Source organism: Stegodyphus dumicola, chromosome 9, assembly GCF_044657685.1.
Source record: "Stegodyphus dumicola isolate Sdum_Otavi_A_Nest chromosome 9, ASM4465768v1".
Taxonomy (NCBI): domain Eukaryota; kingdom Metazoa; phylum Arthropoda; class Arachnida; order Araneae; family Eresidae; genus Stegodyphus; species Stegodyphus dumicola.
Window position 1 is genome coordinate 59,228,470 of NC_140776.1, and position 18,980 is coordinate 59,247,449.

Consider the following 18,980-nt stretch of genomic DNA (forward strand, 5'->3'; position numbering starts at 1 on the left):
GAAATTATTAGAGAGATTAAATCTACTAGATACATGACTATTTTGGACTTAACGTCTGGCTACTATCAAATAGCTATGAGACCCGAAGAAATACATAAAACCGCGTTTATAACAAAATCGGGCACTTATGCATTTTTTCGCATGCCCTGTGGGTTGTGTGGGGCTCCATCAACATTCCAGAGAGCTATGGACATTGTTCTAAAGCCTGTCCTAGGAAAATCGACTTTAATCTATCTAGATGATATAATTATAACGAGTAGTACGTTGGAACAACATATTAAAGATCTAGAAGAAGTTTTTAAATTATTAAAAGAGGCCGGTCTTACAATTAACGCCTCAAAATGTAAGTTCGCAACTAAAGAACTTAAATATCTGGGTTATAAAATTTCGCAAAAGGGTATAGAAACTCAAGATTAAAAAGTAAAAGCAATCAAGAATTTCCCACCTCCCAACACCGCCCTTCTTTCCTTGGATTATCGGTCATTCATAAAAGACTTTGCTAATATTGTTGAACCCTTGTTAGTAATTAAAAGAAAGAAAAGTAAATTCACGTGGACAGCAGAAGCAAATACCGCATTTGAAAGGTTAAAAGAAGCGCTCATCAATGCCCCTGTTTTGAAATTCCCGGAGAGGGACGAAAACCTGGAAATTGCAGCAGATGCGTCGGACTATGCTGTGGGTGCGGTTCTCATGCAAAATGGCCATCCTTTGGCATTTTTTAGTAAAACGTTGAACCCTACACAAAGGAATTATACAGCTACAGAGAGAGAAATATTAGCCGTATTAATGGCTGTACACAAATTTCGAGTTTATTTCGGCAAACCTAACGCCCAGGTTAATAAGATGGGCTTTAAAACTTCAAGAATATAATCTCATAATTAAATATAAACCGGGTAAGGAAAACAACGTAGCTGACGCACTTTCTCGTATAAAACTGGACGATGAAGGAAATGAACTGAAATGCGCTGTGTTGACTTCAAAAATTTTAGATTCTAGAGAAACAATTATTGCTGAATTGAAAGCTGATCCTGAATTTGGAAGTATCTATGCATATTTGAAAGACCCCGAAAGCTTTGAGCACACAGATATCGATGCGATAAGAAATAGAGCAGAAAACTATGAAATAATAGATAATTTATTATTTTATATGAAAACAACAAACGAAAATCTCGAGTACAAACCAAGTCATCCCAGCCTCGCTTCGATTAAGCATTTTGAAGGAATTACACGACGCGAAAACAGCGGGTCATTTAGGGGTCAGAAAGACTTTAAAAAGGGTACGCGAGGCGGTATATTTCCCGCAATTATACGAAATAGTAACTGCGTATGTCAGGTCCTGCAATCAATGTCAGTTAATAAATGATATTAATTACAGCCCGGCCGGGTACTTAAATAGCATTTGCGCTACATTTCCGAATGAAATTTTAGGCATAGATCTTCTTGGTCCTTTCCCCCAGAGTGAGTTAAATAAAAATCGTTTTCTTTTAGTAATTGTAGATCATTTTTCAAAATGGACAGAAATTGTTCCACTTAAACGCGCGTCAGCCAAAACAGTCGCAGATGCATTCTTACACAGCTACATTTTAAAATACGGTGCACCGATAAAAGTCATTAGCGATAACGGTAAAGAATTCGTTAGCCAAATATTTGAAAATATTTGCACTGGACTTAGCATACGCCATATCAAAATGGTTCTGTATAGACCACAGGCAAACATAGCAGAAAGAGTTAATAGAAACATTGTAAAAATAATTCGAAGTTATGTTAGCACACATCACAAGCGCTGGGATGGCTACATAAATGAGTTAGCTTATGCTTTAAGAACAGCAAATCACGATACTACGGGAAAAACTCCAGCAGAATTATTTTTAGGACGGAAGTTAATTACGCCATTAGATAAATTATTCTTTGTGCAACAAAGAGAGCAAGAATTTAAACAAAAAGATGTGCAAACACTCATTGACCAGGCGGTTAAAAGCTCGGACACGGCAAGAAATAGACAAAAATTATACTATGATAGAAAACGCCGTGAAGCAGATTTTAAAGTTAGGGTTGAAGTGTTGAAGCGGAAATTTTCTTTATCAAGTGCCCCAGACAATTTTACTGCAAAGTTAGCTCCAAAATTTGAAGGCCCCTGTGTAATTCAGGAAATCAAAGGAGTCGTATTGTACCTTAAGAACGAGAGAGGGGAAATTTGTAAAGCAACTTCCGACCAGGTGAAAAAATATAATCAAAATGATTTTGAAATCCTTAAAAGTTTCTTGTAGGACTCAAGCGTAAAAGAAGTAGAAGGTCAAGAAGTAACGTCACCCGCTCCACCACCCAAGAAGCAGAGAACTGAGGAGAAACCTAGCCCTTCTACAAGTCATGCGACGGTACCGAAAAGAAGAAATGAAAGCGTTCAGACTCCAGCATTTAAGAAATACAAGAAAGCAACGCCGCCGCGTAAAGAAGCTTTGGTAAAGAGTGAGTGAGTGAGTGCACCGCTATGATGGCTTCCGACCACGGACATGAACCAAACGGAATTATATACCATCACGGCGGGGAAGACTCCAGAGTAACAAGGTTGAATATTATAAACTAATAACAGTTTTTGGAAAACACCACTTACAACGTATCGCAGTAGAAATTCTGCATTAAGCAGAACGCTTCCAGGGCCAGAGAGTCAGGTGCAAACAAGGCCGCCGTTCCCGAGAACGATAAGACAGCAGGAGGAACGAAAAGACCACCACCAACAGAAGAAATTCAAGCATGATTCCAGACCGGAGGACACCAAGACCAGCCGTCCAGGGGCAAAATGGAAAAGACAGCAACCCGACGACTACCACTCCAAGAGGCCAGCATGCGGAGGGCGAAAAAGAAAAAGCAACGTGGACGAAACTCGAAGCCAACGTGGACGACACTCGACTAAGGAGACGACTGACGTCGATGAAATCTATAACGTGGGAGCAGTTCTGCCAGAAGAGGATGTCGGAGTTCCAATCATCGAAAACTCAAAGATAAGTTAAAATCTTCTATAAATTTTTTTCTTTTGTTCCGAAATGTTATGCGTAAGTACGAAGTTCTATGTTTTGACGGAAGTCAATTTGTCTCGGTTGAGACTTAGTTTTGTTTTACTTTATTTAGCTAAGGCAAAAGTATTATTTTCTTTAAGTATAAAATCTAAGAACAAGCAGTTTCTGTTGGTTGAAAGACTAATTCTGTTATGTTAAAGCCAAAATTTGGCCGAAGATAAAAATAACTTCGTATTCTTGTATTAACGAGAAATTTAGTTTCAGTGCCGCCAGCTTGGCGAAGAATGAGTAAAGTAAAAATTTGTTTTTCTCTTATTCATTTTATGGTAAATTGTAAAAAGCATATGTATTAGAATTTTGTAAATATACGTAAATACTTGAAAGTTATGTAAAAGCAGAATTTATTCTAGAAGCATAAAATTTTAGATGCTAAAAGTAAATGCTCAAAAGAAATGAATTCAAATTTAAGTATTAAACTGTAGATAAAATCATGCTTTAAAGCGAAAGCCTGCATGTCTAAAGATGAATGAGGGGGAATTTAGAATGAATGTGTTTTGTAGGGTTCTCCACCTAGACTTGAATTTTAAGAATGTTAAAATAGCCCATCGAGTTGTAGAATGTCGAGTAAGGTCTTTGGTCGTTGAAATCTAACAAATCTTTCAAAAACAAAAACTTATTCAATAAATCAATCATCTTATTCAATAAATCGTTCAAAAACAAAAACTTATTCAGTGTCAAGAAAGTATAAATTATAATGTGTTTAGAAAGATACTGATACTTGTTCCTTCCAGATGCTGGAAGGAAGAGAACAGATTGATTGCTGAAGTCCAGGAAAGGTTGCTGTAGGAAGAGAGAGTTAAATAAGTATTTACAGAAATTTATTCTATCTTTTGTGAGGAAACAGTTTTTTATGTAAACGAGGCTCTTAAATTTTAGTTCAGAATTGTGGAAACTTTTCAACAGGTCGTTTCTAGGACCTGCTTCCAAGTTTACCAAATTCTGGCAGCGGCAAATGTAGGGTTTATATTTATTTCAAGTTTAAACTATCTTTCCTGTCAAGCCTTACTTTCCCCTGGAATTGCCAATGCCAGAGTATGTAAATTTTAGTAGAACGCGCAAAGTATTCAAATTGTCAGCGGAAGTAATCTGAGTTAAATAGAAGGGAAACGAGTTCGAAGGTGTGCTTTCTTGCTTCACGAGCGTGGAGGTGGCTAGTTAGAAATTGAAGAACCACGCGTTTCGGCCTGTGTGCTTGCCTCAGTAGATTGTTAAATCTTTCAACGTAATATTCAGAAATTTGCTGAATTGTCAACGGTATTTTAGAACGCGGTTAGGTTAGTTACGTTTAGAGAGCCTCGTAGTTAGTCACTTGTTGTTATTCTTTTTTTTTACGTTCTTATTTTTATTTTACCGCCGGGTCGGCGTAGTTTGTGAGCGTCAAGAGCACGCATCTGTAATTTCTAAAGTTGAATAAAAAGGGATTTAAACCCTTCTCAAGACTTTGTATACTTTCGAGTTCATAGCAGTCACCACTATTGTTGCGTGCAGGTTGGGAGCGCGCAACATTACAATCTATCTACACAATAGGTACGCCAGTTAATGCATATTTCTTCGGGGTACATGAAGTGTTTATGGTTAAAAACCACTGCTCCATATGATTTTCAATTACTGTTGTACGTTCATGATTGAAATAGATATAAGAGAACAGTTAAAGTTTGCTAAATGCCTTTGAATTTACCGCAGGTTTGTTAAAATTTCGTTTCAGGTTAAAATATACATAGTGTATATAAAACAATATTACATATTTAAAATATGAAAGCTGTGAAATTTTAAATGTTTGTAGCTAGATAATACTTTCAAAATTGCCACTCTGGTCAGCATGATGGTAGAGCAGCCGGTTGCTGTAGCATTTAGTCAAAGTTTCCAGCTCGGAGAGCGCATAGATTTTTTTAAATATGTATAATATATAAGTCTCTAAATCACAATTTTAACGGGTCTTTAACGGTGTTTGTGGACAGTTTTGATTTCCTGGTTTGGGAATAATCTAAGCAGTTCACTAAGTATTGTCAATCGGTAGAATTTTATGTACTCTTTCTTCACGCGAGCAAAGTAGTTAGCTTTAGCTTTTCAGAGATGTTTTTAGAGAAATCTATGAAAGTAATTTCTTCCGGTGGTTTAACTAAGGAGCTAAATCTATCAAAGGCCTTTTTTCATCCAGGAAGGTTGAAAGAAAAATCGACAGCAAAGACAACATTCAGAATAGTACTTTCAGGCATTAAAACGTTTTCGATACTATATTGGTCGTTATACCTATATACCTTTACTGTCGACGTCATGCAGTGCCTACTATCGGAGAAATGATGACCTAAACAACCCTCCCCCCCCAAAAAAAACAACTTTCTTTCCAATCTCTTTCCGTGGAAATAGTATTCTGTTGAACCCATTTGTCCGATTCGTAATACATTTTTGAAACCTTTGATGAATTTTGGATTTAATTCCATTTAATTAACAAAATTTATTAAATCTTCTTGTTTTTTGCTGTGATTTAATTTAAATGCATTGTTATAATGGAATGCAAGATATATAATATGTATTTTTAATTATAGTATAGACAAATTATAAATTTTTTCTACATAGACTATAAACGTAATCAGCATTCTATTCTGATTTGGTATCAAACTGTTTTCATAGACAGATAAGAGAATCAATCATAAATACATCTGCTTTATTAATCTATATTACATTAGAAGATATATTTTAATACATATTCAATTCCATTTACATTTTCACAGTTAACACAATAAAGTTTAAATCAGTTGCATGGGATATGCAGTAAACCCATCGTTCTGAGATCGCGAATTTCAAATTCTCTGCTCATTGAAAACCATTTTTTTCCACCCAATCTCCATTTTTCTTTAAATTTTTGGTCCCCATGTTACATATGCACATGAACATTTTTTTTAATCTCCATGATTTCTTCCTTTCTTTTCTTACAGTACTTGTACACACATTTTCAATGCACTCCATGTTTTTTAAAGCTAGAAATGAACGACTGCAATATCGTAGTTCAATAAGATTATTATCAAGTTGAGAAAGATTTTCGCAAAAAATTAACTTTCGTAGCTTCTTCAGAATTATCACACAAATTTATATATAAATTCAGTCAGAATGACATAAATTACGCGAGAAAGCCAAATTAGATTTCAGCTCATAAAAATAGTTCAGGTACGCAAGTAATTTTTTTCCTTCGGTACTTTTGTTAACTTGCAACACGTTTACAACAAAATTGCCGCGCTGTCGATGCATTTCTTTAAAAGAATCGTAATATTCACGGCCAAAATGACCACGGGCTCAAAAATACCCTAGCCTCTTCAAATCATATCCTGCTATATTATATTGGTGCCAATTTCCAAAGTAACTTCTCTAATCCTATACCAACTGCTTCGAAGCTCACTTGCACATTTTTCATCTCTTGTGTTATATATCATCTCCAACAGAACTAGATCAACGGTTAAACGAAACAAGATCACGTTTGGGGCATCAAGGAAAAGAGAAATTTCCTCATTGCCGGTTTTACTATGGAACGTATGGTGCAGCTAAACCAGAATCGAGACAGGACGAATGATGAAAAACTAGGAATTGTATTATAAGTGTATGTGGAAGTGCTTAGAGCCTCTAAAAGTATGTAATATAGTAGTATGTATGTAATCTTAATGCAGTACTAACTTAAAGTAACACGATCTTTTCCACCAAGGCTAAGATGTTTTCTGTTCATTATGCGGTGGACAAGATCATGTTGGTGTGGTCCATATAAATTCTCGATAACTGATCTTGTTCTAGATCATTTTATTTTGATACTTTACCCCTATTTTTCTTTTTCTTTCTCTCAATCAAAGTACGTACTAGTAGAAATAACTACAGGTCCAATGTGATGTCATTAAGGCAGTTTAGAAACAGCTGGATGTCTGAGGACAGGCGATTTTCAAGAATGTTCCGAGCGATACATTCATTGATTAAATACATCGAGATTGGTGGCAATTCTGTCTAAAAGTGCGGAATAACTAATTTTTTAAAGGAAAATAAATTAAAAGTGTACTTAAATTATTTTTCTGAATGAAACATTTTTATCTTCGCAGGTATCAGCAAATGTTAGTTGATTTGACACTGTGCTTGAAATAATAACATTAGTATCATATACAAGGTGATTCTAAATTACTTTTACAAATTAAGAGGGGTGATAGTACCCATCCAGATGAGCAATAATTACTATAGAACATAATGTCGCATTCCACTCTGAGAGGCAGAAAAGAAGAATATTAGAATTCCAATCTGAACTTACAATAGCGCTGGGAGAGCGACTAAACGAGACCAAATGTTGCACAATCAGTTTAGTGACAAACTCACAGAGAGTGCACAAAACGGATAAAATCGAAAACTTGGCGTTCGAGTGTTAATTCGAGCTCAGACTTTGATGGCAAACACTCAAATGCACATCTTTAGTTGGCAAGGTCTCAACCTCGCAAACGATTGCAACAAGTTAATTATGTAATCAAGAGTTGAATATTATCAACTAACTCCAATGTCCGATGCATGCCGAGATTAACTTAAAAAGCTCATGCTGCGTTCCAGCTGTCAGAACTTCGTCTCCCAGAGAAGGGCGCTTCAAGTAGAGTGAGCGCAGCGGAGTAAGTCCAGGAGTAAGACAGGGTAGAAGATGGCTAACAGAAAAACAACTGCTGCCTTGATACTTGATATCAAAGTAGTTTTTCCCTTTAATAGATAATTTCCCCCTAATAATTTAGATAATTAACTTGTTGCGATCATTTGCGAGATTGAGACCTTGCCAAACAAAGATGTGCATTTGAGTGTTAGCCATCAAAGTCTCAGCTCTAATTAACACTCGAACGCCAAGTTTTCGGTTTTATTCGTTTTGTGCACTCTCTATGAGTTTGTAACGAAACTGATTGGTTGTTTGTAACATTTGGTCTCGTTCATTCGCTCTCCCAACACTGTTGTAAGTTCAGATTGGAATTCTAATATTCTTCTTTTCTGCCTCTCAGAGTGCAATACGACCCTATGTTCTATGGTAATTTTTGCTCATCTGGATGAGTACTATCACCCCTCTTAATTTGTAAAAACAATTTAGAATCACCCTACATAAATTTGGATTCTAGAATTCTCGAATATTTATTTAAAGAAAAAATCCTTTATATTCTTCTCTTTTACATAGCTGATTGACATTCCTCTTAAATATTTTAGTTTCACTTCATAATGAATAATAATTAAAAAATGGATATTAAATTTATACTTAATAATTAATTACGTTTGAAGTTAAATGTTTAATTTATTAAAGTTAAAAAAGTAGTTAGCTATAAAAGTATCGAATTTCGTAGCAGAGTTTAATTAATTATTTATATTTTGACTAATATAGTAAATAATAGTCCACACTAATTAATCTCTATATTTTGATTTAATTAAATTGTACGCTAAATAATATACAGTGATTAGTTAGTAGTTTTTAGCTATTGAAACAAATATTATAAAATAAGGAATAATAAAGTTTGAATAATCAAAACACATTTGATGAGTTAAAAACCATAAACATTTATAGATAAATTATATATTTTAATGCAGTAAAAGCACAATAATATATTTTGACTCGTTAGTGAGACAAATAATTGATTAATAACGAATATAAATATAATATTAAAACTTAAAGTACGCAGAGACATTTTAATGAAATTGGAATTTTTATACAAAATAATCGTTAGATAATTATCTTATAAAATGTATTAGATAAAATTAAAATTAAAGCACGCGAAGCAAAGCTTAAAAGAAATTGAAAAGTGTATTTTTTTTAAAGAAGAAATGTGTATATAATCGAAAAATATTTCACTCCTTATAGTGCACTTTTTAATACCTCTCGTGCTAAACGATATGACGTGAGATTACTGCATATCTGCACATGTCTCATATGAATTCTAATCTCATTATCATTTTATATATTTACATAAAAAGTTAAATACATCATCACATAGAATCGAATCATATATTCTTTCAAAGGCATACATCTTTTACATCAACATCCATGTATACATAAAATATGTTTTATAACAAATACAGTTATTGATGAACACAGACACTGTTGTACAAAGAACAACATTATAAAGCAGTACTTCGTACGGAACTTTTTGCAGTGAAACAACATTTTATTGCATCTGACTATTCGAGCAGGTGCAGTTTATAATAATTTCGGAAAATAAAAAATATAAGTCCATTATGGCTACTTAACTTTCCTCTTAAAGCTAAAAAATATCATTACTTGTACTAAAATATCAAGAACGTGAAATATAAATAATTGTATACCTTTTAGAATTTGTGCGCTTTTGTAAGCACTTGTTAATTTGCTTCCGTAACCGATTTGGTATTTTACTATCTAGATAAAAATAAAATATTGATGAAAATAAGTATTGTTTTGAATTTACTAATGTGCTAATCTGAATTCAGTAGAACCCCAAGTAACTGAGGATGCCCAAACAGAATATGTAAGTAAACAATTCATATGTTGTAACTGGTAATATAAAACTTTACCATGCACCTGGAATAGCTACAAAGGTTTTTCATGGAAATGGTTTCATTGCAATTTGAACAGTATTTTTAAATTGAGAACATCAGGAAGACAATAGTAATAATCGCTGATAAATTTATATTGAAAGGACTGCGGAGAGCGAGGAAAGACCAAAAATATTTTGCACTCCGAAAACTTCATCTTTCCGTTTTAACACTTCAGAAAGGAATTTTATTATTAAAAACAAAAGTTATCATCTTTTGTTATAAACAGAATGACTCTTAAGTCTAAATGATAATAAAAGTTAACACATTCTAACACATACAAGATAATTTCAATTTTGAAAGCTATGACCAATATGAATAAAAAGCACATTAATATAAATATACAAAAGCACATTATTTTATATAAAATAAAAAGTGCGTTATTATTTGAAAGGAAGAATTATATTTGAATAAAGTTTTAAGAAAAGAAGTATTTAATAAATAAAAGTCTGCATAAATAAATATACTATAATAATATTAGTCTGCATAAATAAAAGTCTGCATTGGATTTTATTTCTGAAGCAAACGATAATGTACATAAGAACTATAAGAAGAAATTTAATAATCGATGTATTTATACCGAAACAGAAATGTATTTTATTCATTACACCAATGGCATAAAATAACACTGATTGCAAAATGTTATTCCAGATGTACAGATAAAGTTACTTTTTAACCGATTGAATCTCCTATGATTATAAATCAAATATCAATATCAAAAATAAATGAACGATTAAAAAAATGAAGGAAACTTTTAAGAAACTCAAAATGATAAAATGTATTACAAAATGATTTGCTTTTGGTAGCTTCAGTCATTTTCCTTTCATTATGAGATGAATTATTTTCATTAAAACGTAAAAACAACAATACGCACTTTTAATTTTAGCCATATAAATGATACGCTATAAAAATAAGGATGAATATGTGATATTCTTTACAAAATTAAATTTAACAAGATATGAAAATATTCTTTAAATGTATATATATATACGATTTAATGAAACTTTTTACATATGTCAAATTTACATTTATAAATTTATAAATTATCATCGGTTCACATTAACTTACATAGTTGGGGTTCTACTAGAATTATATTACTTTTACTATAAATAATAGTTAGACACTTCAGTTATGACAAAACTTTGTTGTCGATTATATAGACTAGATCAGAAAAAGAGTTGCAGAAAAAATAATTACTTTTATTTTCATAGCAACTTACAAACAATTTTATAGCCACGAAAACTAGATTTAGTATAGTCACAGTATTATTTAATAATCACATGTTTTAAAGCACATAATTCAGAGCAATGTTTACATATAATACATATAAAGAAGAAAATGTTTTGTACTTCAATGAATTATCAGAACATAAAAGTGACCAAAATTCTTATCACATGATTATTAGATTTGAAAACAATCATTTATTTATAAAAAATTCTCAGGTTTACGACTAGGCAAAGGTTTCAGGAAAAAGGGTGTTTTATAAATGCTTTTTTTTAAGGTGAGATTCATTGTTACTTTAGAAAGCTGTGTGCAAAAATTTATAGCATAAGATAATTTATTCTATTCTACTTTTAGTCCCATTTTCATTCTATATTATTCTATATTTAGTCTAGTAATATATTTCTATGCAAGATAATTCTAGTCTTATTTCTTTAAAAATGTAATTTAGAATTTTACTTAGTATGAAATTTTGTTCAGTATCTCTTTAGTAAATATAAAATCAGTATACAATCAAAAATATTTTATTTCAATATTATTACATAATCAATATGTAATAATATTTTTATCACTTAATAAATATTAAATAATTATTAATATTTAATATTACTTACACTTAATGTCTATATTTAATAATATAGCTATTAAGTGCTACTTTAGATACTTTAGTACTGCCATATTCCATGAAAGAAATTTTAGTACACTTAATAGCTCTTCTGCTATTGGTACATAAGAATATTCAGCGCAAAATTTTATTTGTTCTGTTTTTTTTAGTTATGATTTTCTTTTCTTTCTTTTTTCCTTTTAATTTATATCAGAATTTATTTAAAAAATCTTTTCCCTGAAATTACTGTCCTTCTCAATTTACAATTTAATACATATGAATTCGAAAACGCTACACAATGTAAAATTCATGCAGTAAAATTATATGAAATATTTCACGAGTTTTATCTAGTCGTTATTTTAAATACGAGATTTATTTTGTGACCTCATAATAATTTCAAATTTAGACTGCAATGACGATAATTTTGTGGGAATAAAAAAATGCAGATAATTCGGCTTCCAAAAAGAAAAATATTATATAATAACAATAAACTTCTCCAATGTTTACTTTAAAATGAAATGAAAAATAAAATTTTTGCATGAATCTTGATGTTTAATAATTCTGTGAAATCCCATCCTTGGAAAGGATGTAAAAGCTTTGATACTACGTTTCTTAGAATACATTGCCATATTTACATAAAATAGGTTTCTAAACATATATGTAAAACTATGACCCTGAAAGAGACTGCATACATAATTTAAGCTAAGATATGAGTGACGTGCTTTTAATATGGACTCAGCATTTCATTACAATGTAGATATTACATATCTTAAAGAAAAAACATTTTTGTGCTTTAGTGAATCATCAGACCATAGAAAAGTGACCGACATTTTTATCACATATTTATCAAATCTGAAAACAGTAATTTACGTATAATTTTTTTTTTCAGGGGCATTTAGTCAAATATACTATTAATTTTTAATCATCGTCTGCGTGATTATACCATAAATGATTTCAATTACACAGAGTCAGATCAAAATTTGTTGGGAAAAATTCATTATTTATTTCAACAGTATATTATAAATTATTCATTAAGACGTGCTTTCTGTGGATAACTAAGTGTAAAATTAGAATATTATACTTTTTTTAAAGTACGGGATGGCAACATTGATGAAAAAGTATGCATTCACTGCAATAAAGGGGTGATATATTTGTGAATATTGAATGTTAATTGTTCCAAATCGCCAAAAAAAAAAAAAAAAAAAAAAAAAAAAAGCTTGTTATACTATTCTTTCTTTACATATTCTTTTTTAAATTATATTACAAAATAAATATATTATTGCTATTTAAATTTTCGTTAAAACGTTTTTTATTAATGCCAGAAATAAAATTATAAATCAGTTGATCACTTAGACATAATACCAAAAAAATGCATAAAATCGAAAGAGTAAAAGAAAACGAGAGAGGGAAAGAGGCAGAAACAAGTTAATGAATTAGAATTACCTAATGGAACGTGGAATTTTATCATTAAAATATTTTATTAATTATTAAACAGTAGATAATGTTGAGATAAATGAAGGCACATGTAAACATCGAACGCAAACTAAAAACAAATTATTTTAGGAAATGATAGCATCTTTTATATCTGAATTCAGCCTCAGGAAAGGAATAAGCTTGTCTATATTTCAGAGTTCATGCTAATATACTTCTCTTAGATCTATTATAAATTTGCTTTTATTGTTAGTTATGTTATTTCACCCAACATAAATTTTCAGTTGAAGTCAATATAAAAATGTTGGAAAGCATTGCTAGAATTCGATAACTTAGAGGTCAGGTTTGGCAGCAAATTATTTTACTCAGAAAAGAAAAGAGAAAAATAAAAACATAAAAGTTGCATTAATTTCCAGCAAGAATACAGAGGCAAACTTTTATGGAATGTCAGGAAGAAAAGTTTGAAAAATACTGCTTAATACTGCGGAAGACTAGATGAACACTTTTGACATGCGAAAACAGAAATAAATTCGATTCAGTTTTCCATTGCTTCGATTTTGAGAGATTTTATTACTTTAAAAACAAAAGTCTGATTCTCTAGGGCATGATTTTAACGTGTTGCCAACGGAAGCTCGAATTCTACATTTATTTCCCACAATGATAAATAAAAGACACAGATATATTAAAAAAAAAAAAAAAAAAGAAAGAAAAGAAAAGAAGGCAAAGAAAATAAAAAAAAAAAAAAGTGCTTTTGTGACAAAACGATAAAACCGCAACGAAAAGCAAAACAGCAACTTTTTTTCTTCCTCTTGTTGCCATCCTTTCCGAACCGGATTGAGTTGACACAGGCACGCTTCAGACCACGGGAATTGTTTCGGTAACCATAGAAACGACGCTCCGAGAAGCTTTTATCCGCAGCAAGTCCCTGTAGAACTGCTTTTCGTGCTTTCTTGTCTAACATACTCTCTGACGTTGAACTTGGATTCTTGGTTGGTCTGGTAGCTCTGGCGGTGCTTCAACTCTCTGGAAAAGAAAATCTTATTTATTGTGCTTTCGCTTTCGGTCGGGAGCGTTTATCGATTACAAAGTTCTCTTTCTTCCCTCTTTGAGGGTTTTCTTTCTTTTTCTTTTTTTAATTCTTTCCTGCCGTTACGAAAAAGGATGATGGATTTTAGTAGAAGTCTTTTGATGTGGTTAGCCCCGGGCGGCCGATGTGGGAAAGGGAAATATCTTTAATTTGCGAAAGTTGCATATATTTGTATGAAAGAAAGGATGATGGATGTAAAACAACTTCCCTTAAAATCATATTTGAAGGAAAAGCGTACATCATGGGAAATGATATGATAGGCAGTTTTTCTCTATTCTCTCATCTTATAGTTATATTCTAGACCAGCGGTCGTCAACCCTTAGAACTTCACAGACCACTACATATATAATTCTATATTTAGCGGACCACTAATATGAATTAAAAAAGGTAAATACATTTATACAATAATAATCAGCAAACTACACATATTTCGTTCACACTGAAAAATTACATGAAAATTAGAAAAATCTTACCTTTTTGTACAGAAAGCTTTACATTTCCAAATCACTCAAAAGGAACTTCACGAAAAGCAAGAACAAACCAGCAAAGGCAAAGCGATATCAATAAACTGACAGTGTTATGCCGCCAATTTTTAATTATTGTCAACATAATCATCATCGCTTACTCAGCAGTGGCGACATCGATCAACAGTTAGACAAAACAAAAACGGAAACTTCCAGTGAGGCAATTATAAACAAGAATGCAGATGGTTCTTATAAGAATACATCAAGATGCCTATTGACATGGAGAAAAACTGTGTTATTAACGACCACAACATCATATGTTTGTAATTCAAAAGGAAAGAGAATTTCAGTTCGCGCTAATACTGTTAACAGCAGTATATCCATTGATACCAACTCTCAAATGTAGCTAGATACACCTGCAAAAGTAGCCAAAAAGTTGAATTTCTAAGGAAGAAGGAATTTCACTAAAAGTAGTAGCTAAAAATTAAAAAAAAAAGTATGATCCATATTCCATAATAGGTTTTGTTACTCGTCAATTTTTGAACCGAATCTTCATAAAAATATAAATAATGTCCCAATTTTTCTGCGGACCATCAAAATGTTTTCACGGACCACCGGTTGACGACCGCTGTTCTTTTGTAGTTAATAGAAAAAAGACTTTTCCCAAAATAAAATAAATGCAATGGCGAAGTTAGATAAAGTGCATAATAATCATGTTTCTAACACCATATCCGTAAAGCATGGTTGTAGAATTATTTTATCAGTAGTTATAAAGAAGTTGCAAAGGTTCACAAAAATAATCAGTCTGATATATTATAAACACATTTTAAATTATATTAATTAAATATATTTCTAAAAAACAAGAATTTGATAAATTAAAAAGAACATTTATTGCTTTTAAATCACGCAATTTTTAAGCAATGCGGTTATAATTTAAAAGAAAAAGATCTTATTACGTACTGAATGGGAAAACTTTGCATGTTGATTATTTAAGCAGAAGGTCAATTAAATATCTTATGTAATGTGTAGTGATGACATTAGCCAGGTCACATGACTAATAAAAACATGATAATGTAACATAACGCAACGCTACCACCGAAATATTTGAAAGACTCAGCTAAAGATGTTTCTTAAGTCAGCATTAGCCAAAACTATCTGCCGTTACTTGTACAAAATAGTTCAGAAAAGCTATATCCGATAAAAGGTTTTAGATCAATAGTCCGATTTCAAGATAAGTGTCATGATAAGATAAAAGAAATGTAATAATAATGTAATTGTTGACAAGACTTTGTAATTAAAGCATCATGTATACAACTGCGTTAGGAAATTTGGTCTGAATCGCTATCTTTGCCGAAGGATTTCGGTATCTCAGAGATGATGATCGATAGCAAAAAGGCAGAGCCTACAGTGATCCAACCATGGTCACCGTCCGGAAAAGTCGCTGACATAATTTTTTTTTTGAACTTGCGGCGCATTGACAATTATCAGTGGCTTATGTTCTAACCATCCTCCATTTTGAAAGGAAAAACAGCCTTGGGCGCAATAAACTACTGTCTTTTATAACAAAGGATCGTAGCCGAAATCGTAGTGCTTTATATGGATTAATTTTTCAAACTGAAATCCCAGTGGAGCAAAAGGAAGTTGTAAAAGTAATATCCTTGAAGGCACTTATTTTAAAAGATTGGTGTACGATAAATGGTCAATGAAAACTGACCGTAGATAGCTACTGAAGAAATAGTTAGTTAAAAAGACTGCTATAGTTTTCTCCGTTTAAAAAATATCTTCTTGCCAGAAGGTGATAAAAGTTAGAGAATGTATCTTAAACTATACTGCCCTTGCAAAATATGCAAATTGGCCCCGCTTTGTGGGGTAGATTGTGATCCTAAAATTTAACAGAAGCCAATAATGGATATCTAGAACATATCTATCTAGAAAAATGGATATCTAAAACATATTTTATGTTTATTGTCCTGTTGTTGGATTCTAGTTCTCAGGATGGATAAAGGGCAGCTTTAGCTAGTCGTACTTTCAAATTTGGAAGATCCAAAATACGTATTCTTTAATTAAATAAACTCTCTTCTGCTCTATCCGATATCTTCTCTGTATTGTGCTTCTGTCAGTGGATGAAAAACCTTTTTATGTATCTCAAGATCTAGGTAATTAAGCTTTGAGCACAATATATTGAGTTATGTTCTGATCGGAAATGAAAATAGCTTTGGTAATTAACACTAATACCAACTTCAAACGACGAAATTTTCATCAAAAATCAACTGAATTATACGTGTCTTGATTATTATACGGAAAGATGCATAAAACCGCTGTTGTAGTTTATTTTTGACTGATAAAATATTTGAAATACCTCAAAAGCAAAAATTTTCCATATGATGAGTTTTTATATTTTTTATTGTAACTATATTATTTCCCGAAAACAGTTGAAAGAATATTTTAAAATATATAAGGCACTCTAGAAAATTGTCATTTTGTATGTCCAATATAAGCCAGTTATTACTTCAAATTTAATTTATTATTTAAGCAATAAAACATATAGAAATTATTATGTTATAATTTACTGAAAGAATGCGGAAAGAATGCTGATTTAAGTGTTAGTTAGTAAACAAACTAAATCAGCAGAAACGTAGACGCAATTCCCGAAAACTCTTCTAGAGTCGTAACTTGAGATTACAGAGATATATCCATCAGAATGGCAGAAATGTGTTTAAGTGCAAACTGCTGCCTTAAGAGACGTGAGACTAATATCTGAGTACGCAAAGATACTTGTGGTAAATATAAATAAGAGAAAGAGACAGCGTAAGAGAAAGAGAACTTTGCAAGCAAAAAGTGAAAAAAGAAAAACCTGGTACTGAGGAAAAGCAATAATAGTGTAGAAATATTTAGAGGAAGATAGAAACTTACACTGATTGCAAAAGAATAAGAAAGTAAAGGCCTGAAATGAAGAAATAATAGGAAGAGATAAAAGCTCAGGTTTGGTCATTAGTCTTTATATACTGCCATAAAGTAACATATGAAATATTTAATGGAGGATTATCCTTCATGGAAGATATTTACTATAAAAAAATCTAAACATTTTTTAAACTAACATTTGTGCTAGTTATCTTTTCTTGCAACTCATTGACTTGAAAAACAATGCCTGGATTTGCAGTAGTTAAACTAGTAGTCTATATAGAAAGCGTCCAAAACTGATGAAGAAGATCGTACGTTGATCAAGGAACATGCCAATTGTGTATTTATACAGATAATTTCTATTTTTTTTTTATCTGTTCTCGTCTCCCAAGTCAAGAATGAATCTCACTTTCGACATGGAATTCTAAGCAGTAGAGGCACTTCGAAAGTTTGAATTCCTGAAAATCTCCAACAACGAAATTATTAACAACGCGTCTCTCTAATCTTAATTTGTGTCTTTTTTTGTGTGTGCTCTAACAGTTAAAGAATTTTTAAATTGTAAGTACCGATAAATTATATTTAAAACATCAAATGACTGTCAAATATTTCTATAGTTTTTACTTAGGTTATTCAAAAGGAATAAGGAAATAAGATATTTGATGAAAAGATGTCTTAAATTACATTGTTTTTTATTCGAAAAGGAATAGTTTGAATTATTTCCATCATCATCCATCACTCGAGATAAAAAATATTTGTCTTGTAAACGAAGATATGTCTTTTTTTTTCTTTTAATACTCTATCAATTAAGCCTAAATCCATCATTCTTCAAGGAAACGAACATGAAAGCAAGGAACATATAAAATAGACTCACAAAGCATAGAATAAGCACAATATCATCTAACTTGTTAAAATAAAAGCACTAAATATAAGCATAATGCTAAAGTATTCCTGCAATCTTCCTAAAAATTAGCAAAACATTAAAAAAAATTTTAAATGTTATTTCCAAACTTTTAAAGTTTATTTCTCATTTTAATCATTATTTTAGCTTTTAGTATTCAAATTGTTTAAATTTTTTCTTTTTCCGTCTTTTAAACTTTATTTTACTCATATGAAACAATAAAGCATATATATATATATATATATATATATATGATATAATCACTTATGAAAAGCATACTTGCTTTAAAATTATATTATGGTTAGGTAATCAGAATTAAAAGTCTTTTAAAAAATAATAAATAAATTATCAAAGAAGAGTCGAATATTTTGATTTATGCTTTAATTACACTTAATGCAATATTTAATTTGAATTTTTACTTTTACACAATTTACTTCAGTTATTTTTAATCCAGTGTTTAAATAAATGAACATAGATTCTACATTTTGTAAATAACTGTGATAATTAAGAAATTTTCGGATGATTACTCCTTCCCTTTAATCACTATTTATTTATAAGTAATTTGGTATTCGTTTTGGACTCTTTCAAGCATATAAAGTAGCAGAGTTATAATTACCTCGCTACAGCCATAAAAGCAAGCTCTACGTTGATTCCAGTTTTGGCACTCGTTTCCATAAACGCAACTCCATACTCCTGGAAAATAAAAGTTTCGATGGACTTTATTATTAAATTATTTAAGTTTGAACTG

General features: G+C 31.3%; 1 protein-coding gene across 4 annotated transcripts in view; it reads right to left on the minus strand.

Moving 5' to 3' along the window:
* The window catches only part of LOC118203910 (ras-related protein Rab-37-like), a 452,520-nt gene that overhangs the window by 12,506 nt on the left and 421,034 nt on the right, over window positions 1-18,980 (minus strand). For 2 of the 4 annotated variants that reach the window (XM_085823505.1, XM_085823502.1), the window contains exons 7-8: window positions 18,849-18,925; window positions 5,723-13,905 (exon numbers count right to left, since the gene is read on the minus strand). In XM_085823505.1, the coding sequence (XP_085679631.1) occupies window positions 13,791-13,905; window positions 18,849-18,925 (192 nt within the window). In that variant the 3' untranslated portion in view covers window positions 5,723-13,790. Of the gene's footprint in view, window positions 1-5,722; window positions 13,906-18,848; window positions 18,926-18,980 lie in introns of those variants that run through there. The other 2 variants (XM_085823503.1, XM_085823504.1) reach the window with 1 other exon arrangement.